The sequence below is a fragment of the Leucoraja erinacea genome, chromosome 5 (genome assembly GCF_028641065.1).
Source record: "Leucoraja erinacea ecotype New England chromosome 5, Leri_hhj_1, whole genome shotgun sequence".
NCBI lineage: Eukaryota > Metazoa > Chordata > Chondrichthyes > Rajiformes > Rajidae > Leucoraja > Leucoraja erinaceus.
This window is the reverse complement of record NC_073381.1, coordinates 32,472,706-32,493,576: the sequence shown is the minus strand read 5'-3', so window position 1 is coordinate 32,493,576 and position 20,871 is coordinate 32,472,706. Positions and strand designations below refer to the sequence as shown.

The 20,871-nt window shown below is 42.6% G+C and overlaps 1 protein-coding gene across 1 annotated transcript in view; it reads left to right on the top strand.

The window, feature by feature from the left end:
* Positions 1-20,871, top strand: part of nbas (NBAS subunit of NRZ tethering complex) — a 253,972-nt gene that overhangs the window by 202,323 nt on the left and 30,778 nt on the right. Inside the window, exons 47-48 of the mRNA XM_055635330.1 lie at positions 15,338-15,418; positions 15,512-15,707. Of these exons, the coding sequence (XP_055491305.1) occupies positions 15,338-15,418; positions 15,512-15,707 (277 nt within the window). The remainder of the gene's footprint in view (positions 1-15,337; positions 15,419-15,511; positions 15,708-20,871) is intronic.

Here is a 20,871-nt window from a genome sequence, read left to right as displayed (position 1 = left end):
AGGCGAGTTACAGGCCCTGGCGCTGCTCTACGACCTGGGTAGGTGCTGGGGCAGGGAATGAGAGTGAGTGGAGAAGGATGAGGGAAATGAGGAGGAGGGAGATGGGATGGGGAGTGGGGTGGTAGAGGGAGATGGGAGGGTGTGGAGGAGGGAGACTCACTCTCTCCCCCCCCCCCCCCCCCCCCCCCCACTCTCTACCCTCCCTCCCCTCTCTACCCCCCCTCCCTATCTACCCTCACTCCCACCCTCTCGGCCCCCTTCCCTCTCTACCTCCCTCGCGCCCATTCCCTCTCTACCCTCCCTCTCCCCCCCCCTCTGCCACTTTCCCCTCTACCCCCCTCCCTCTCTCTCTCTACCCCCCTCCCTCTCTGCTCCTCTCCCTCTCTACCCCCTCCCTCTCTACCCCTCCCCCTCCCACTACCCTCCCTCCTCAACTGCCCTCTCTACCCCCTCCCCTGCCCTCTACCACCTCCCCCTCCCTCTCTACCCTCTACCCCCCTCCCTCTCTACCCCCCCCCCTCCCTCTCTACCCCTTCCCCTCCACCTCCCTTCCTACCCCCCTCCCTTTCTACCCCTCCCTCTCTATCCCCCCTCCCTTTCTACCCCCCCCCCTCCCTCTCTACCCCCTCCCCTCTCTACCCCCTCCCCCTCCCTCTCTATCCCCCGCCCTCCCTCCCTACCCCCCTCCCTCTCCCCCCCCCTCTCTACCACCCCCCCCCCCCCATCCCTCCCTCTCTACCCCCCACTCCCTCTCTGGGGATTGAAGAGGGAGGGTGAAGAGGAGGAGGGAGTGCTGGGGGATGAGGAGAAATGAGCCGCTTCTGCGCAGTTGGGGGCTATGCATGAGTGTTACAATATTGCGTTGGGGGAACTGGTGAGTGGTGGGATCTTGCGTTGGGAGAGCAGACCTAACGGGTCAGCACGGTCTAGTTTCCAGTTAAAATCTTGAAGGTTAAAAGATAAAATGAGCATAAGTTTTCAAGAAAGCTTCTGTAACTGCCCTCATCACTAAAATATGGCTCCTACATCTATCTATAAAACTATTGATTGCATACTCCTTGGCTTTTGTATTCTGAAGCCACTTTTTCCATTTAAAAAATCGTTATTTACTTGTTGTCGTCAATCAACTGGACTTTTAACAACTTGCATTCATTTCTCAGGCAAACTATTTATTTGTGCACAAGGGTAGCATCACAATCCCAATTACCGTACTACTCCAAAATTCTACTCAGAATTATCAGATTTTATACAAATTTTGATTAAATCAAATATTGCGCACATGGGATAAAAATCGGCAATCACAATACGTTCTTAAAAGCACTAATATCCAACAAAAACTACATGCTATTCAATCCTCCATTTGCATTTAATCTTTGTAAAGATAACTCTCAAGGACCTTTTGCTGTACAGCTGTAGTTAACTGCACACTATCTCACCTTTGCCAGGCTTCAGCTTCTACACTGTAAATGCTGTTGATCCTCTTTTGGTTGGTCAAGCCCAGTGCAACATTACACCATCAAGTTGAGTGAATGGTCAAAGAAATTAATAAAAGACAAACTAACCTGGATGCTCACTAACCCACAACCCAAGCTGCAATGAAAGCCAAGCTTGTCAAAAAAAACCCAGATTTTTTTCACTATCATGGATTTGTTAAAAATATTCAAAAACTACTAAAAACAAAAGAAAATTGCCAAAAAAAAAAATATTTTTAAAATGCATTAGAACCAAAATCAAGAACATTCTAACAATTCAGAACGCATGTCTTGAATAATTCACGAGTGGGTCAGGCTGCAAGTTAAGCAACAAGGTCTCTCGACAGTACACCCCAATGTACTGCCATATGGTCTTTGATAGTTCATTGAGGTTGAATGCCAGCTTCTTCAGACACATTTTAGATGTCTGATATTCAGACATTTCTCAGTAGTATAAATATAATTTTGAAAATTAAAATGTATAAAATGTTACATTTACTAATCTGGAGACAAGGAACTGCAGTTGCTGGTTTATGGTGGGGGGGGGACAATTCTGGAGTATGTCATGCAGCAGATCTGGAGAATGTGAATACGTGACATTTCGGATGGAGACTCTTTAGAATCGAATTAATAGTTTTTTCAACAGTAAATGTGCAGTGAAATAAAGCTGCTCCACAAAGCTAACCTCCTTAATAAAGGAGTTAATATTGATGGTGTTTTTTTTTTTATCAGACTTTGTTAATTGTTCCAGCAATGACTTGTACATGGCTGAGGAGCGTGCTATAAAATATATCTGGCCCCTCAACTCAGAAGACTGAACTTCATGTGGAATTCAGGGTAAAGTAAGAGGTCAGATGGAGCTGTTGTGCATGCATCTCCAGAAGGTGCTGTGGCGTGTGCTGCTACATCCTGGCCTCTTCCGTATACAGTACCTTGTGCTTACCTATTGTCCCATGCAATCAATATGAATGAATTCACATTTCTTGATTTTTGTTGGATCTGCCACAGATTTAGTTAACAGACTAGTATAAGTGCTGGGTGGCACGGTGGCATAAGCAGTAGAGTTGCTACCTTACAATGCCAGGGACCCGGGTTCAATCGTGACTACGGGTGCTGTTTATACAGAGTTTGTACATTGTCCTATGACCTGCTGGGTTTTATCAGGGAGCTCTGGTTTCTTTCCACATTCCAAAGACGTCTAGGCTTGTAAGCAAATTGGCTTGGTATAATTGTAAATTGTCCCTAGTTTATGTAGGACATTGTTAGTGTGTGAGGATCGTTGGTCGGTGCAGACTCGGTGTGGTTATGGGGTGAAGGCAGGAGAATGGTAGTCGAGGCCAGTTCATTGGCTATATTTAAGAGGGAGTTATATGTGGCCCGTGTGGCTAAAGGGATCAGGGGGTATAGAGAGAAGGCAAGTACAGGATACTGAGTTGGATGATCAGCCATGATCATATTGAATGGGGGTGCAGGCTCGAAGGGCCGAATGGCCTACTCCTGCACCTATTTTCTATGTCTATGTTTCTATGAATGGGGTTGAGATTGAATAGCAGAGTGGACTTGATGGGCGGAATGACCTTATTCATCTCCTAAAACGTATGGATTTATGAACTGTTTCTGCTCTGTATCACTGAACTAAACAAAAAAAAAATGTCAGTAAGGAATAACCATCATTTTCAGACTAAAATCTCAAATTTTATATCATTTGTGAAGATAATTACTGGCAACTCCACATGGAGCTGGTGGCATTTCACCACAAAAAAAATGGCCCATTATATTTGCACCAGTCAATAATTTGTACACTGTCATACAAAAATAATCTTACCTTTGTGGGCTTTTTCAAATCTCGCTCTCTGAATTGGTTTGGATGTTATAGCTTTAATCACTCTTCTGGGTAAATATCAGCTCCCCATAACTTCTAATAATAGACCACGTATAGGTCACTGGCTGTTAGTTCTCTGATGGATATTAAAATCTAGTCATAATCGCACAGAACAGAAACTGGCCCTTTGGGCCAACTCATCCGGCAAGCGGAACACGGTGGCACAGGGGTGGAGTTGTTGCCTTGCAGCGCCAAAGACCCTTGTTCGATCCTGACTACAGATGCTGTCTCTACAGAGTTTGTACGTTCTCCCTGTGACCTGCGTGGATTGGGGAAAAAACCATGACCATCCACCTCATCTACACCCCCATGATTTTATATACAAGGTGTCATTCTCCACTCAGCCTCCTATGCTGCATGGAAAATGTTTCAGACCCTCCTTATAGCTTAAACTCTCCAGTCCAAGTAACATGCTTGTGAGTCTTTTCTGCACCCTTTCCAGCTTAATGACATCCTTCCTGCATTTGGACAACCAGAGTTGCATGCAATGCTCCCCCACTGCCACTTCAGACACTTGCCCTGTCTTATCCCCAATAGGAGGTCCAGTGATTTCCCTCCTTAATAGGGCCTACTTATTATTGATTGAGAAAAAGTTTCTGGGCACATTAAACCATTGAAGCCTTTGTGGTATTACAGTACCAGTCAATATGAGTGAAGTTGGAACTATTTTTATAACCTTATGATTCTTGCAGCTATCAGCAATCTCCTTGCATATCCCCTCCTCTAATTCCTGTGGACTGCTGGGAGGACTACAATATAATCCCAGCAAAATGATCATCCCCTCCTTATTTCCAAATTCTACTCTTGTGACACACTAGCAATATCAAATCTGAGGAAGGACATTATTGCAGAGAAGGTTCACCAGACTGATTCCTGGGATGTCAGGACTTTCATATGAAGAAAGACTGGAAAGACTCGGCTTGTACTTGGTAGAATTTAGGAGATTGAGGTGGGATCTTATAGAAACTTACAAAATTCTTAAGTGGTTGGACAGGCTAGATGTAGGAAGATTGTTCCCGATGTTGGGGAAGTCCAGGATAAGGGGTCGCAGCTTAAGGATAGAGGGCAAATCCTTTAAGATGAGAAAAAAAAAATTCACACAGATAGTGGTGAATCTCTGGAACTCTCTGCCACAGAAGGTAGTTGAGGCCAGTTCATTGGCTATATTTAAGAGGGAGTTAGATGTGGCCCTTGTGGCTGAACGGATCAGGGGGTATGGAGAGAAGGCAGGTACGGGATACTGAGTTGGATGATCAGCCATGATCATATTGAATGGCGGTGCAGGCTCGAAGGACCGAATGGCCTACTTCTGCATCTATTTTCTATGTATCTATGTATCCCTTTGTACTAAGGTGATGTTCTCCCTAAACAAAAATGCAACACCCACTCCTCCTTTACACACACCCTTTCCACACAAATAGCCTCTAACCTGGAACATTGAGCTATCAATCCTCCCTCAACCATGTTATTGTTATGACTATAATATCACAGTCCCATACACCAATCCTTACACTGAGATTTTCTGTCCTGTCTCGCGGGCTTGTTGTAATTAAATGAATGCATTTCCACCTATCAGAACGTCTTACTCCCTGTTTTGCCCCTGTTTGTTGTATCCACTAAACATTCTAGCTTTAATATTTAATTTTGCCTCAATTTTCTTGTTTGCCACACAACTGTTTTGGTTCCAATCCCCTGCCAAACTAGTTTAAACCCTTCCATTTGCACTGGCAAATCTACCCGCCAGAAGGGCAGGAATGATAGTGTACCATTTTTCTCGTCTTTAGTATAATGGCATGCCTTGGTATGATTGCACTGACATCTGTGATCCTCTGCTCCCTCACCCAAATGTTTATTACATGAAACTTAATTATAAGTCGCAGCAGGCTATTGGCCAACATACTTTACAGCACAGGCTGTTTTGTAGCAATTAGGAATATTCCTGTAGGGGAGCTGTTTGGCATGGAAGGGGAGCACAATTTAGGACTTGAACAGTAAAACCAATAGATAATACTATATTTCCTGCCATTGTAGGATGATCTATTCTGCCAGTTTTCATAGCGAGAGAAGATTAATTTAAACAGTCTATATTCCTTATGAGCTGCATGATCCAATGTACTTTATCTACTTTTAAACTATTTAATAGTAAGATTAAACGAGTACTTACCAGTGCGAAGTTTGATCTGTATTTTATGAGGAGTTACGATGAGGGATTATGTGAAGAACCCGCTCAGTGCGCAGGCGCGGCATACTTCCAAGCAGCGGTGTGGAATCACAGATAGACACAATATTTGAAGTAAACATAGTAAAGATTAAGGAGACATCAGTTTACTAGTTTGATCTTATATAATGAGGGTGGGAGCGGAGGGCACGTAATCCCTCATCGTAACTCCTCATAAAATACAGATCAAACTTCGCACTGGTAAGTACTCGTTTAATCTTACTATTTTACTTCAGAGTCACGTGAGTGACTACGTGAAGACTTCAAAGGTCTGTGATTTCAAACCGTGTAACAGTTTTTATTTCACTCACTGCCGAAGTTCTTGAGGGAGGAAGTGTTATCGTAATCAACCAATGGATCTGCTTTCTCAAGAAACAGAAAGGTATTTATTAACAATAACAACATAAATAGCTCCCCTGAACTTAAATTAAATATTTGCAGTTTGTAATATTCTGTCTGCAATTAAGTCAGGCTTTATCAACGGTTTACAATAAAAATATTCTGAACGTCGTTTCCCTCGACCATCCTGCCGTATTGAGAATGTGGTCAATCGGGACGTCCATTCGTTCAGCCGCTGATATCGATGCTGCCCTAGTGGAATGGGATTTAAATGTATTATTGTCTATTCCGGCAGCTTTCAGTACCTGTTTGAGCCACCTTGAAGTGGTTTGGCTCGTTACCCCGTCTTGGGGTTTCTTGTGGTTGACCCATAGGGCTTTTTCTCTCCCTCTGAGATTGTGGGTTGTGTCTATATATTGTTGTAGATGGGTCACCACACTCAACCTAGACTCTGGTGGGTAGGCCCGGAATACCACCAGTGAATTGGGCGTTCCTGGCCGCTTTGTTTTTTACCAGACCTAGAATGATGAACGTGATGCGGTCTGGGGTGATCACCATGTTATCCTGTCTTAGTTTTATGGAGTGACTGGACTCTGTGAGCGGATACGTGAGCCATAAGCATGAGCGTTTTTAACGTAGATTGCTCAAGACTGAGGGATCTAGCTGGTGGCCATCCTCTGAGATATGTCAATATCACACTGATATCCCATACATGGGTATACCTGGGTTTTGGGGGCTTGTTATTGTAAATGCCCTTCATAAGTTTTATCATCAGTGGATGGGATCCCATGCTCTGCTGTCCTGCTGTTTTTTAGATAAGCTGACAGGGCGCTTCGTGCTGTATTTACGGCACTGTAACTCATCTTTTCATCATGGTGTAGATGGCCCAGGAACTCCAGCACATCAGTGGTTGAGTAGTTTCGTATGTTGTCCCTGCGTCCTGGCAGTACTTTTCCCATTTTTGCTTCTTGGTGGTTGTTCGCAGGGATGCCGACATGGTGGTGATGGTTCATTTGGATAATCCCAGTCCCTGGTAAGGTCTATTCAAACCTACAACCCAGGAGTTTGATGTTTTCATGGCATGGGTGGCTTATGTCTGATACTGGGTGAGTCAACAACCGTGGTCCACTAGGGAAATCCATAGGTGACTCGACCACCATGTCGTGATGAACTGGGAACCATGGCTGTGTAGGCCAGTCGGGCACCTTCAATATCCCAGAGGCAGATTCCATCTGTATTGCGAAGTGCCCGACTGATGAGGCAGAAGGGAGGGAAAGCAAAAAGCAGAAATTCCCCCAATCCAGCGTGTAGGCATCTACCGCTGCTGCCTCTGATCTAGTTCCTAAGTCACATACATAGGTAACTGGTGATTCCGTCTTGTTGCAAACAAATTGATATCTGGCGTTCAATATTGCTTAATAACTTTAGCAAATATTTTGGGTTTGACATCCATTCGATGTTATCATAAATTTTTTCCCTCGTGACCTGGTGTCTGCCACTGTGTTTTAGCTTACCTAGGAGATAGGCAGCCAATAGTTAAAAAATGTCTTTCGACACACCATTGCCAGATCTGTTTGACCAATTTGTTGCACGATAATGATTTTATGCTCCCTATATGGTTAATATAAGCCACCACCATAGTATTATCAATCCGTAACCGCACATGCACGTGCTGCATTTGAAATGCACATGCTTTTAACCCATAATAGGCGACCAACATTTCCAAATAGTTGATGCCCAGTGTGTGTAGTAACGATGATTCTTAATTGGTCCATCTGTCACCTGTGCTGGATATGGAGTTAGTTGCTCCCCAGCCTAAAGCACTGGCATCGGTTTTTAATAACCAAGTTAGGATTGGTGATAATAATAGGGCTGAAACTGTGCCAAACATTGTCTGCCCACCACTGTAATTCTGATATAGCTTCAGTGGGTAAATTCATGATTTGATTATAGTGACCCGAGCACCTTGGCAAAGTAACAGTCATATGGATTGAATTGATATTGAAGCCCAGATAATCCATGGTAGTTAACGGCTTCAATTTTGATTTATCTGGGTGTAGGACGAACCTCAGTGTTTCAAAGAGCTGTTTCGTAGCTAAAACTGCTGCTACAGCTAATTCCTTTGTTTTCCCTAATATGAGGATATCATCCAAATATGCCATGACTATGCTTTTGTTTTCTTAATATTTTCATGGCTATTTTTAGTATTTTTGTAAATAGTCTAGGGCTGAGGTTAGACCATTGGGCAATGCTCTATACTCGCATAGTTGCCCCATCCAGATAAATTTTAGGTATCTACAATGATCCTTGTGTACGGGTATTAGATAGTAAGCATCTTTAATATCAATGCTTGCCATAAAGTATCCTTTGGAGATCAGTTGTCTGGCAGTGACAAACCTCTCCATCTTGAAGTGTATATACTCAACAGATTTATTTAGTGATGTTAGGTCAATGATGATGCAACATCCACCGTCTTTTTTAGTTTTAGTGAATATATTCGTTACAAATTCCAATGGTTCATGTTTGGTCTTTTCAATCATCCCTTTTGCAATGAGCCTTTCTAGTTCAGCTTGTCCTTCTCGCTTCTCTTTCTGAGAGGGAAAAATACCCTTTGGGGCGCATGCTGAACTGGCGATTATATGCCCAATTTGAATTCAATTTTGTATCCACTAATACTGTTGAGTATATATTTGTTATTTGTGACAGTACCCCATGCTTTTTTAAAACAAGTGTAATCGCCCCCCAGTTAGTAGAGCACCCTTATTTTGTGTAAGCTGGCAGGAACCAGACCCACCTACCTCCATGTTTATTGTTTCTTCATGAAGGCTCTGTTTTGCTGGTATGCTGGTGCTGTCGGTGGGGCGGCGCATTTTCCCTGGGGTCCACTCAGGGCCCATGTCTAAAAAAGACCTTTGGGGGTAATAAGCAGCGGTCCCTGAGCTTTCACCAGTCCTTGGATGTGGGTGTCGACTGGTGGATGCCGAGGGGTGCTGCCAGCTGGGTGTCGGCTGAGATGTCCTGCTCGTTCCTAGGCCTGCCCTCATGAGGCCCACGGGTTTAGCTGCCTCTCTTTCCGCTGCAGCGGTTTTGCATAGCCCCGCATATTTGGGGTTGAGGGCAGGTCTTATATTGTCCTGCCTTAGATTGTTGATCTCACATTGTGTATTGCACATTAGTGCTAATACTCCTGTTGGCAGGTGGTCATGTTAGTATGTTCCGTGGAACGAGCAAAGGCGGTGATTGCCGATGTTAGGAGCTTCAGAATTCGCTGCATTTTTATCTCTTGACTGCGAATCTGCTGACCCAGCTGCCTCCAGATTTGACTGTTTACACTCTTTTCTTTTAGTGCCTCTCAATTCTCTGGCGCTGTGTACTCTTCTAAAGCTTCTAGAAAGGCCTTCTCCTGCAGGGCTTTGTTGGAGAGATGGTTGATACTGGCTGCCATCTTGGGTTCCAATAGTCTTCCTGCGCGTGGAGGTGCCCCACGACACCCAGCAGCTCTTCATGATCCTGCTCCCCTGGCATACTTCTGCTCTCGTCCGCCTGCCCTTGTTGTAGACCAGCCCAGCCCTGGTCTCCCTTGCTAGCCTCAAAGAGGGAGCAGAGGGGTACGGTAGATACTGTGGAGGAGGCATATGCCCTACCTCCGTGAGATCGTTTTTCCTGAGGTTTGGTCTTATACCCCTCCTCTTTGACCAGCCCAGCTCTGGTCCCATCAATCCCTCGACAAGGGAGATGGCTAGTGCAATAGCACTGGGGTGGGTGTGTTAGCTTCCTTGGCATTCGGCCAGTGACCCCTCGTTTTTCTGGAGTTTTTTAGCTCCATGACCTCCTCTGGCTTGGAGAGACAGACATACTTGTTTTTTGCTGTCTCCAGCCTGTTTCCAGAGCTTGAGGAAAGTTGATTCTGTAGAACCTGTATTTTTGGTAAGGTTTGGTCTTACCTGTTGATAGATGCTGCCTGCCGTTTTCGGGCGGCATTCTAGCGGTTCCCGGGTGGCGATTCTCCTTGTCGGGAGTCTGCAGGGGTTGCCGGTCGGGTTTTAAATTTCCCTCCGGTCCGCTGCTGTTAATCAAACAGCTGTTCAGCGGACCGGCATCAGCGCAGCACCCTGTCAGAGGTCCGCAGCGTGTGCGGTCCCGTTGACGCCTATCCCCCTCCACTGTCGGCTCCTTCGCTGGAGTCGAACGGGGGCCGCTTCCTCTGCTGCTTTGCTCCCCCTGGAGCAAAAAACACAAGGCCCGATTAAGGTAGGTACTTACCTAACGTTCCTTATTTCAGGCTAGTTGCGGGAGCGCCCGACTCCCGTCTGGGCCGCCGTTGCACAGCTGGACGTAATGCCGCGCCTGCGCACTGAGCGGGTTCTTCACGTAGTCACTCACGTGACTCCGAAGTAAAATTGACCTATTCATTGCCATCTGATGCACTGCTCCACAATTGCAATCCTTTTCATCCAAAACTGCATTTTTTGAACTATCATTCAATTGGCATAACTCAAATTCTTAAATGGTATTTCTCGGTTGTGGGTTTCTCTGTGACCAAGAAAAATAATTCCATTTGACTTTGCATATTCCCTTCACAATATTAAGTATTCATTGGCAGAAATGGACCAAAATGAGGTCATGGAATGCATCCAAGTTCTGCTGACTTTGTACTCCATCGTAGAATTGCTAAGTTTCTCGTTTAACTGCTGACTGAAGCCTGACTACAGAGCAGCAATGTTCAATGTTAGCATTCTAAAGTGTTTCATGAATACAAAGTGAAATTTCAGCTGATGGTCAAAAGTCTATAAGGGATAGTCTTGGCTAATAAAGTAAGATATATTTATTATATTTTTGCCTGGTATTTGAAATGTTTTTCAATAGCTGGTACATATTTCATTTTCTCATTTCATTATTTGGCATCCGTTTACAAACTCCTGCACGTTAGAATAAATAAGCACCCTTACATTTCAGCAGAATAAATTTTGCTTCCAATGAGAAGCATTAAGGCTAAATCACCTGTGCTATAATTTGTGGTGCTATAATTTCTGTGCTCCCACTTGCTATATCTGGAAATATAGGTTGTTGAAGTTGCCACTCAGCATATTGGATATTTCTGCCTCAACCTAATTCAGCAGTATATAACTCTGAACTGCACATTTAGCTCCCAGTACATTTTAATTTGTATCAGGTTTTTTTTTTCTTCGTGATTGCATCCACTCTGGGCACAGTTGAATGTTCATTTTATTTAGACCTGTAAAACAAGCACAGAAAGGATCCATTATTACATATAATCAGGACAATAGATAGTATTGCATGAATTATTTAAATGCTGTTATTCTGACGTAAAAATCTGCAGATGCTGGAAATCTGAAGCAAAAATAGAATATAACCTGGCATATTCAGATGGTGTTCCTGGAGGAAGGATTTTTTTTTGGTTTAGTTACCTTTCCAAAGAATTAGAAAGAATAGAAAGAGGTATTTAGGTTGCAGAGAAGGAAAGGGAGATACAGCACTATTGTTTGATTTTTATGTATGTTTTTTTGTGTGTACACGTGTGTGTGTGTATATACGTGTGTATGCCTATGTATATATATACACTGAACGTTTTATTCTTGTTTATTATATTGTTTACAGTGTACTATGTTTACATATTCTGTTGTGCTGCTGCAAGCAAGAATTTCATTGTTCTAGCTGGGACATATGACAACAAAACACTTTCTCTTGAAATATTTATGATAACGTGGAGACCAAGGACATGGCATGTTATCAGTACTGGCAGTTAGGAGCAGAACTAAGAAACACAACAGGATGCAGCAGATGTGATGTACAGAACATTGCAGTTGCTGGAAATCTAAAATTAGAGAGAATTCTGGTTACACCTAGAAGATCAAGCAGCATCTGTGGAGACAGGAAAACCATGACAGGTTGATCACGTATCATCAGAGCTGAGAAAAATAATTTTAAGAGTTTTAAATTGGAGAGTGGGAGACTATTGGGGGAAATGACAGCTGAATCACACAAGTGGTGATGGTGCTATCTGAGAGGCTGATAAAGATTTGTTAATTGTGACCGACTCGTCTGGAGAGGATCCACGGGGAAGGAGATAAGAGCAGAGAAAATAAAAAATAAAAATAAATATCCAGACTGTATGTAAAACAGTGCATTGAAACTAAATTAAAGACAATATTATGGATTTGTGGGTAGCAATGTTGTTAGACAAGGGGGAATTTTGTCCCCAGTCCTTTTTAATCTTTATATTGATGATCTGTCCAAGCAATTGAAAGCCTGTAATAATGGGTGCATGATTGGTAATATTTTAGTATATATTTTAGTGAACCATATTAAGTATACAGATGATCTTGTGGTCTTTAGTCCATCTAGCGCTGGTCTCCAGCAGCTCCTTACTATATGTTCTGTGTATGGTGTGCAACATGATATCAAATATAATGCTGGTGAGAGTGCTGTTATGATCTGTAGAACCAAAGAGGATAAATGTCTAAAATTTCTTGATTTTAAATTGTCTGACAATTATTAAAGCTTTATTTCAGACACAGGTCCATATACACATCAAACAGTACAAAGAATTACAAAGATACATTAAGAAATTGCATATTAACCTAAAATATATATAAGCTATTGCACCAATGCCATCTTAGCCTAGAAGTGAATCTATAGCAGCTTTTCAGAGGGCTGACTAAGGCTTCAATTATGTGGTTCTCTGACTTGTCCAGGCGACAGATAAAACTAAACATCAGCTGTCTTAAGAGTGCCTCACAGGTTGGCACTCTAGTGGACACAAACAATTGACTGGCACTATGCCACCTAGGGACACGAAGTAGCAACCTCATTGCATCATTGTATGCTACCTTAAGCCTCTGCATACTCATTTTCTTATACTTAGACCACAATTGAGCAGTATATAACGGTGTGATGTAGGTTCTGAACAGGGAACACTTCACATGGTCAGAGCACATATAAAACTTCCGTATAAGCATGTTAGCTTCAAGATAAATTTTACAGCGCTGTCGGTAGAGGTCTTTGTCATCCTTCCTGTCATCAGATATGACATGACCTAAGTCTTTAATTTCCTCACACACTGCAAGAGGACTGTCTGACAAATAAAAGGTCGGAAAAGTTGATTCCCTGTCCTCAGCGCTTCTAAATCTTAGTGTCTGTAATAAGGTAAAATATCTTGGATATTTTATTACAGAACAAATGACAGATGATGAGGATATGTATAGGCAACGACATATGCTGTATGTACAGGCGAATATTCTCTTACGTAAGTTTGGTGCCTGTACTGATGTGGGGAAGATGTCTCTGTTCGTAAGCATATGACACACCACTCTATACTGCACGCCTGTGGTTAAACTATAGAAAGACAAGTTTACAGAGACTAAGGTGGCTTATAACGATGCCATGAGAACGCTGCTAAGGAAACCTAGATGGTTTAGTGCTTGTGAAATGTTTGTGGCTGCAGGAGTCAGTACTTTAGAAGCTATCCTAAGAAATCATATGTATAAATTTATTTGCAGGATTAATTACTCTGAAAATGCAATTATTATGGTCTTATCAAGCATAAGGTTTAGCACTACACGCTACCAATCCCAGTTTTGGAGACTGGGTATAGTTGTCTCGTTGTAGGACATTGATCTTTCTTTTTATTCTGGATTTTAAATCATGTATTGTGTTTTTGTATATGATTTATGATGCTCTTATAATCAATTTACTAAGCTTTTACATGTATTTTATGGTGTTTTTATATACAATGTATTTTATGTAATGTCATCTCTTGTCTGGATCTTGAGTCTGAAATAAACTTTAATAATAATAATAATGATACTCGGCCAAATAGGTAGAATCAGTAGACAGAAAACCAGTGCTGTAGGCTGGTTTTGTGAAAGTAAATAATTCATTGTTAAGTCCGGATGACTGTAATGTGCTTGGTTGGAAGGTGAGATACTGTCTCTCAAGCTTACACTGTTCCAACACAGCCAAATGTAGGAGGTTGGAGACAGATATCAGAGCAAGGATGGGCAGGAGAATTAAAGGGCCAAACACCGTACGGGTAGCACAGTGGCGCAGCAATAGAGTTGCTGCCTTATAGCGCCCACAGCGCCAGAGACCTGGGTACGATCCCGACTATGGGTGCAGTCTGCACGGAGTTTGTACATTCTCCCCATGACCACGTGGATTTTCTCCGAGATCTTCCGTTTCCTCCCACACTCCAAAGACCTACAGGTTTGTAGGTTAATTGGCTTGGTATATGTGTAAATTGCCCCTCGTGCATGTAGGGTAGTATTAATGTGCGGGGATCACTGGTCGGTGTGGACTTAGTGGGCCAAAGTCCCACAGGCTGTTCCCGCGCTGTATCTCTAAACTAAACTAAACAAAACAACCGGAAGCTCGTGGTCACCTTTTTTCACATTGAGGACATGAGCTCCATTCTTTCACGAGCAATCCCTTCATTCTCTGCATGCTCCCCCTTTCTCTGCAACTTATACTATTTCCTCAGTTCTGATGCTAAGTTGTCAATCTGAAATATTAACTGTTTATTAACGGTAAAGGTGCAGCCTGGCTTGCTGAATATTTCCAACCTGCTTTTAAAACAATTTCCAATCTGCTTTTAAAACAAAGACTTGCAGGTCCTCTGAACATTTCATGGATTTGTTCTGGCAAATCTAACAGGCACGCAGGCGAATAACATTTGGGATTTTTTTTTAAATAGTTGAAGTTGGCTGAACCATTAAAGCCCTGTCCCACGGTACAAGTTCATTCCAAGAGTTCTCCCGAGTTTGCCCCGATTCGAACTCGGAGGTTTACGGTAATGGCCCCTCGTCGGGACTTGGGGCTCTCGTGGACATTTTTCATCATGTTGAAAAACCTTCATGAGTCTTCCCATGCTTACCTGCCGTTGGCGCTAAGAGACTTCCCCGAGCTCTGACGTACCCGCGACATTCATTCTCCGTGCTTACCATGAGTTTGATTTTTTTTAAACTGGGGGAGCTCTTGGAATGAACTCGTACCGCGGGACAGGGCTTTTAATGGATGTTTTTCATGTTACTTTTAGAAATGTTGATATTTTTGGCAAGGTCAATATATCATACTTGTCAGTTCCAACTGCCACTTAAAAAAGATATTAAAAGTTATTCACATTGGTTTGGTAAAATAGGTCAACTCATTACCAGCTTTATGCTCCATTTTCTCTGGGAGAATGAAAGGGCTTCGTATTCCCAATTTTTTTCTAGCTCATTTCAAAATCTCCAAATGCCATTCCAGGATTTGGATTGAGATCTTTCAGTTTATTAGTCCCGATTACGTGTGCAGTAAAATAACAATATAGTACCCTATCCAGACGGTAGAAATTCCCATGAATTATGGATAAGCAAAATGTATATTTCATTCACTTGTCTCTATCATTTTTTTTTCTATTGGTAACAGCACAAATGTTCCATCGGAGAAGGATCCTCTTCAAGTTCTTGAAGGCATTGTCAAATCGGTGCACTCCAGTGTTTTAAATGGGTAGGTACAATTTTATATCAAAGATGCCAACAACTGGTCAAATGCTTTTATATTAATCCGTTTAACAAATTCTTTTTTTTTTTGGTCATCTAGGGAAAACATCGTATTTTCAGATGATCTCATAGCTTGGCTGAGACCATTTTGTGGTGATGCAGATTTGCCTGTGAAACCCCGCATTTATGTTCTGCAAATTCTTGAGCAGGCATTTCACCTTAATGATGAGGATAGCAAGTTACTTGTGCTTTTCAGAACTCAAGCTGTTCTGAAAGCATGCTGGTCAGAGAGGCAGGTAATGTGTTTTGTTCCCTATTCTGTAACCGTTGTATTAAAAATATGAAGGATATATTGTATTTGAATCAGCAATTACTTGAATATTGCATCCAAGTTTTTCAAGTTGATGATTGTGCTTGCATGGTATTTCTTTATACGGGAAAAAAAAACAAAACAATGGATTGTTTACCTTTTTATGGTTTTATCAGGCCAATTTCCCCAAATGATAAATATTATTAAGTCACAGTGCTGACACTGGTTAAGTTACCCCGAAGACTTGTATCAACAATCAGAAAAATAAATTCAAATCTATGCATGAACCTTAAGGAATTGCAGCCAATAAATTGGAATTTAAAAATAGATAGCATTTTACAATCATTAATCTGAGTAATTGTGACCAGGAGATTAATGGCAGGTTGACAAAAATGCTGGAGAAACTCAGCGGGTGAGGCAGCATCTATGGAGAGAAGGAATAGGCAACGTTTCGGGTCACGGGGGTGGCGGAAAAAAAAAAAAAGCGGAGACAGTAGGCTTGTGGGAGAGCTGGGGAGGGGGAGGGGAAGGAAGGAGAAAGCAAGGACTAACTGAAATTAGAGAAGTCAATGTTCATACCACTGGGGTGTAAACTACCCAAGTGAAATATGAGGTGCTGTTCCTCCAATTTGCACTGGGCCTCACTCTGGCAATGGAGGAGGCCCAGGACAGAAAGGTCAGATTCGGAATGAGGGGGAGTTGAAGCGCTGAGCCACCGGGAGATCAGATTGGTTAGTGCGAACTGATTAAGGGATTGCTGTAAAAACCTACCTGATTTATGCATATCCTTTAAGGGTCTGTCCCACAGGCGATTTTCTAGGCAACTACAGGCGACTAGTTTGTCGCCACATGTTCGCAGGTGGTCGCCAGGAATAGTCTCCTCAGTCGCGCAAAATGTTGTAGCATCTATGAGCGTGGCTTGACGTAGGTTGTCGTCAGGATGACGTAGGTTGTCGCTGGACTTTCGGCGACCTGACTATGACTATGCAAGCAGTTGCCTAAAAAAATCGGCAAATGGGACAGGCCCATTAAGAAGATATCACTCATGTTCATCCAGTCTAGCCTAAATATCGGTTGATTTTTCAATGCTCCCTGAAATGGCCAAGCAAGCCATTCAGTTGCTGCGATATATCAATAGCATATTACTTATTGGCCAATTCCTGTGGCTTTAACTGACCTCATGACCCTGAGTCTTAATCACAAAAGGCCACTGCAAATATTGATTCCTACTACCAGTGGCACACAACAGTTGTTTGTGGCAGCTATTAAATGCACTGTAATTACACCTTACAAAGTTATGAATTTGCCCACCAGTCAGGGTTTGAGAGCAGGTACACACAATCTCCAGCAACTGTAGATGCTCCTCCGATGTATGTACCATCCTTGCTTATAGATGTATTACATAGGACATTTCCAATGACACTTACCAATTGCTGCCTATTGAAATCAACTTCTTAGGATGTTTCACAACCAATGATCTGCCCAAGTCTGCAAGAAATTGCCCTACCGCCATTGACTCTATCTGCTCTTGACGCTGTCCAGGGAAAGTAGCTAACACAATAAATGACCACTCACACCTCGGTCATTCATTCTTCTCTCCTTCGAACAAAAGGTTGAAAACACGTACCATTGGATTCAAGATAAGCTTCTTCCCTGTTGTTACCAGATTCTTGAATTAATCTCTTGTAAGATAAGGATGCATCCTCTGTGACTCAATCTACCTCAATACATTTGTTAAATGATTTTCTCTAGCAGTAACACTGTTCAGCACTTTGTTACCTCACTCTTTTTGCACTACCTGCTGTACTCATGTATGGTTTGATTGTAATCATGATTATTTACCTGGAGAGCACACAAATAAAGCTTTTCAGTGTATCATGACATGACAATACTATACCAATGTCATTCCTTCTGAACGCTACATGGAAATCCAGGAACTCCATTGCTTATAGTAGAACAAGAAACTACAGATGCTGGTTTACACAAAAGGACACAAAGTGCTAGATTAACTCAGCAAGTGAAGCAGCATCTCTGGAGATCATGTATAGGTGATGTTTCAGGTTGGGACTTCATTTTGTAGAAGAGTCCTGACACGAAACATCACCTATCCATATTGTCCAGAAATGCTGTGTGACCCACGGAGTTACTCCAGCACTTTGTGTCCATTGCTAACTGTGTTGTTGGATTACATTCATCAGATGGACTATTGCAGTTCAATTATACTACTCATCAAAACTTACTTTAAAAAAACAGTCAGGGATAGCCAATAAATGTTGCCATGGTCAGTGGCACTCACTCAAAAAAATGAATACATAAAAAGAAGTATGGTCACTTTGTGAAAGTTATATATTATATATTGATGCTTCTTTGCAAGCTGAAACTAAAAGAAAATACCAACTCTTCAAAAGCATGTGTTTCAGTGTAGTGGAAAAATCCATCTTGTAATCATACAGGAAACACGATCCTATTAGCCAGCGGTAAATTCTGGTTTGCATTAAATCAGTGTCAGCAGTCTGCTTGAGTGTGCCTTGAAACTTTTAATCAAAATTAGACTCAAATAAATCTGAGTCAATGTTATAATTAACCCAGCATTTTTGCTTAAGTACACTGGATTTATTTCTCCAGAGAATCGCAATCTGCCATCTGTTAAATTGCAGCTGGTTACTTTTATTCTGCAAAATCGCATTCAGCAATGATTGGAAGTTTTCAGTTATTTACATTTTGTAATTATTTGTGTTCTGCAACATACATTTTTCTAAATTTACATTATTTACAAGTTTATCCCATGTCTGATTTTTAAGTCCGAAGTTCAAATATTTAACTCCCTCCCTCTTTCCCTCCCTCCCTCCCTCTCTCCCTCTCTCCCTCTCTCCCTCTCTCCCTCTCTCCCCTCTCTCCCCCTCTCCCCCCTCTCTCACCCCTCTCTCTCTCTCTTTCTCCCTCTCTCTCTCTCCCTCTCTCCTCTCTCCCTGTCTCTCTCCCTCACTCTCTCTCTCTCTCTCTCCCCCCCCCCCCCCCCCTCTTCCTCTCCCTTCCTTTCCTCCTTCTCTCCCTCTCTGCCTCTTCACCTTCACCTGTGCTAAGCTTTTCTTTCCTGGGTATTTTTCTCCTTGCCTTCAGTACACACTCCTTATTTGCTGTGCCAGCTCTTATGCCAATCCTACCGTCCCACCCCTCCAAATTTCCTCTTCTCTATCCTTGCAATTCTTTATAGCATTTACCCTTCTCTTTTCCCTTATCCATTTGATATTTTCTTTATCTCTTGCTTTCTCTCCACTCTTTTTTCTTCTCAGTCTTGCTCCCCCAACCCTTTACCATTTTATTTTTCACATGCCAGTGCAAACAAAAGTCATGCATACAGTTTTCCCTGCAGCCTCTTGTGCATGAATATAAATCTGTGTAACTGATGGCAATTTTATCAACAGTCACTAAATTGTGTGGGAGAATGTAAATCCTCTTAGTCAGACTGTGTGGATATTAAAGAGAGTTCAATATTTAATTAATTTCTCGACACTATAAATATAAGCTCTCGTGGATGTGATGATGCTGGGGGATAAAATAGGTCTTGCAAAATTTAAACTACATTGAGGCAAATAGTATTTGAATTTTAAGACATAATAGGTGCTGAGACAGTAATGAATAGTTAATTGAATTTATAATTTAAAGGTATTCAATTTGCTGCAGACTTGATCCTTTCATGACTAGATCTTCAAGACTTATTTTACCCACTAGAGGGAGAAAATGTGCTATTAGAATTCCCTTGTTACACTTCACTAGTGGTGATGGGTTCTGTAATGTGCTCAGAATTCTGTACTGTGCATCTGTAATTGGACGGCGGAAAATAGAGACTCAGAAACATAGAAAAATAGGTGCAGGAGTAGGCCCTTCGAGCCAGCACCGCCATTCAATATGATCACGGCTGATCACCTAAAATCAGCACCCAATCAAGTCAAGTCAAGAGAGTTTATTGTCATGTGTCCCAGATAGGACAATGAAATTCTTGCTTGCTGCAGCACAACAAAATATGTTTAGGCATAAATACTAAACAGATCAGTGTGTCTATATACCATAGACCATATATATACACATAAATAAACAGATAAAGTGCAATAAGCTGTTATAGTTCAGAAATTGTATTTAATAGTCTGATGGCAGCAGAGAGATGAGTGTGTGGCCAGGATGGTGTGGGTCCTTGATGATGTTTGCAGCCTTTTTGAGGCAGCGACTGCGATAGATCCCCTCCCCTAGGTAGGGAGGTCAGAGCCTGTCTGGGCAGTGTTTACAATTTTTTGCAGCCTTTTCTGCTCCTGGATGCTCAAGTTGCCAAACCAAACCATGATGCAACCGGTCAGCATGCTCTCTACTGTGGACCTGTAGAAGTTCGAGAGAGTTCTTCTTGACATCCCGACTCTCCGTAATCTTCTCAGGAAGTAGACGCGCTGATGTGCATTCTTTATGGAAATTTGCACACCCAGAAATTTCTTGACCCTGTCCACCATCGAAGCGTTGCTATAAACGGGATTGTGGGTCCCTATCCTACCCCTTCCAAAGCCCACAATCAGTTCCTTGGTTTTGCTGGTGTTGAGAGCCAGGTTATTGTGCTGGCACCATTTGGTCAATCAGTTGATCTCACTTCTATACTCTGACTCGTCCCCATCAATGGTGTCGTCAACGAACTTGATGGTGGAGTTTGCACTATGTCCGGCAACACAGTCATGAGTATAGAGTGAGCACAGCAGGGGGCTGAGCACGCAGCCTTGAGGTGCTCCCATGCTGATTATTATCTAGGCTGACACATTTCCACCAATACGGACAGACTGTGGTCTGTGAATGAGGAAGTCGAGGATCCAATTGCAGAGGGATGTGCAGAGACCCAGATCTGAGAGCTTGGTAACCAGCTTGGAGGGGATGATGGTATTAAATGCCGAGCTGTGGTCAATGAATAACAGCCTGACATATGAGTTTTTGTTGTCCAAGTGGTCCAGAATGGAGTCCAGAGCCAGTGAGATTGCATCCACCATTGATCTGTTGTGGCGGTAAGCAAACTGCAGTGGGTCCAGGTTCTTGTCGAGGTAGGAGTTGATATGCGCCATGATCAACCTCTCAAAGCACTTCATCACCACAGACATTAGTGCCACTGGTCAATAGTC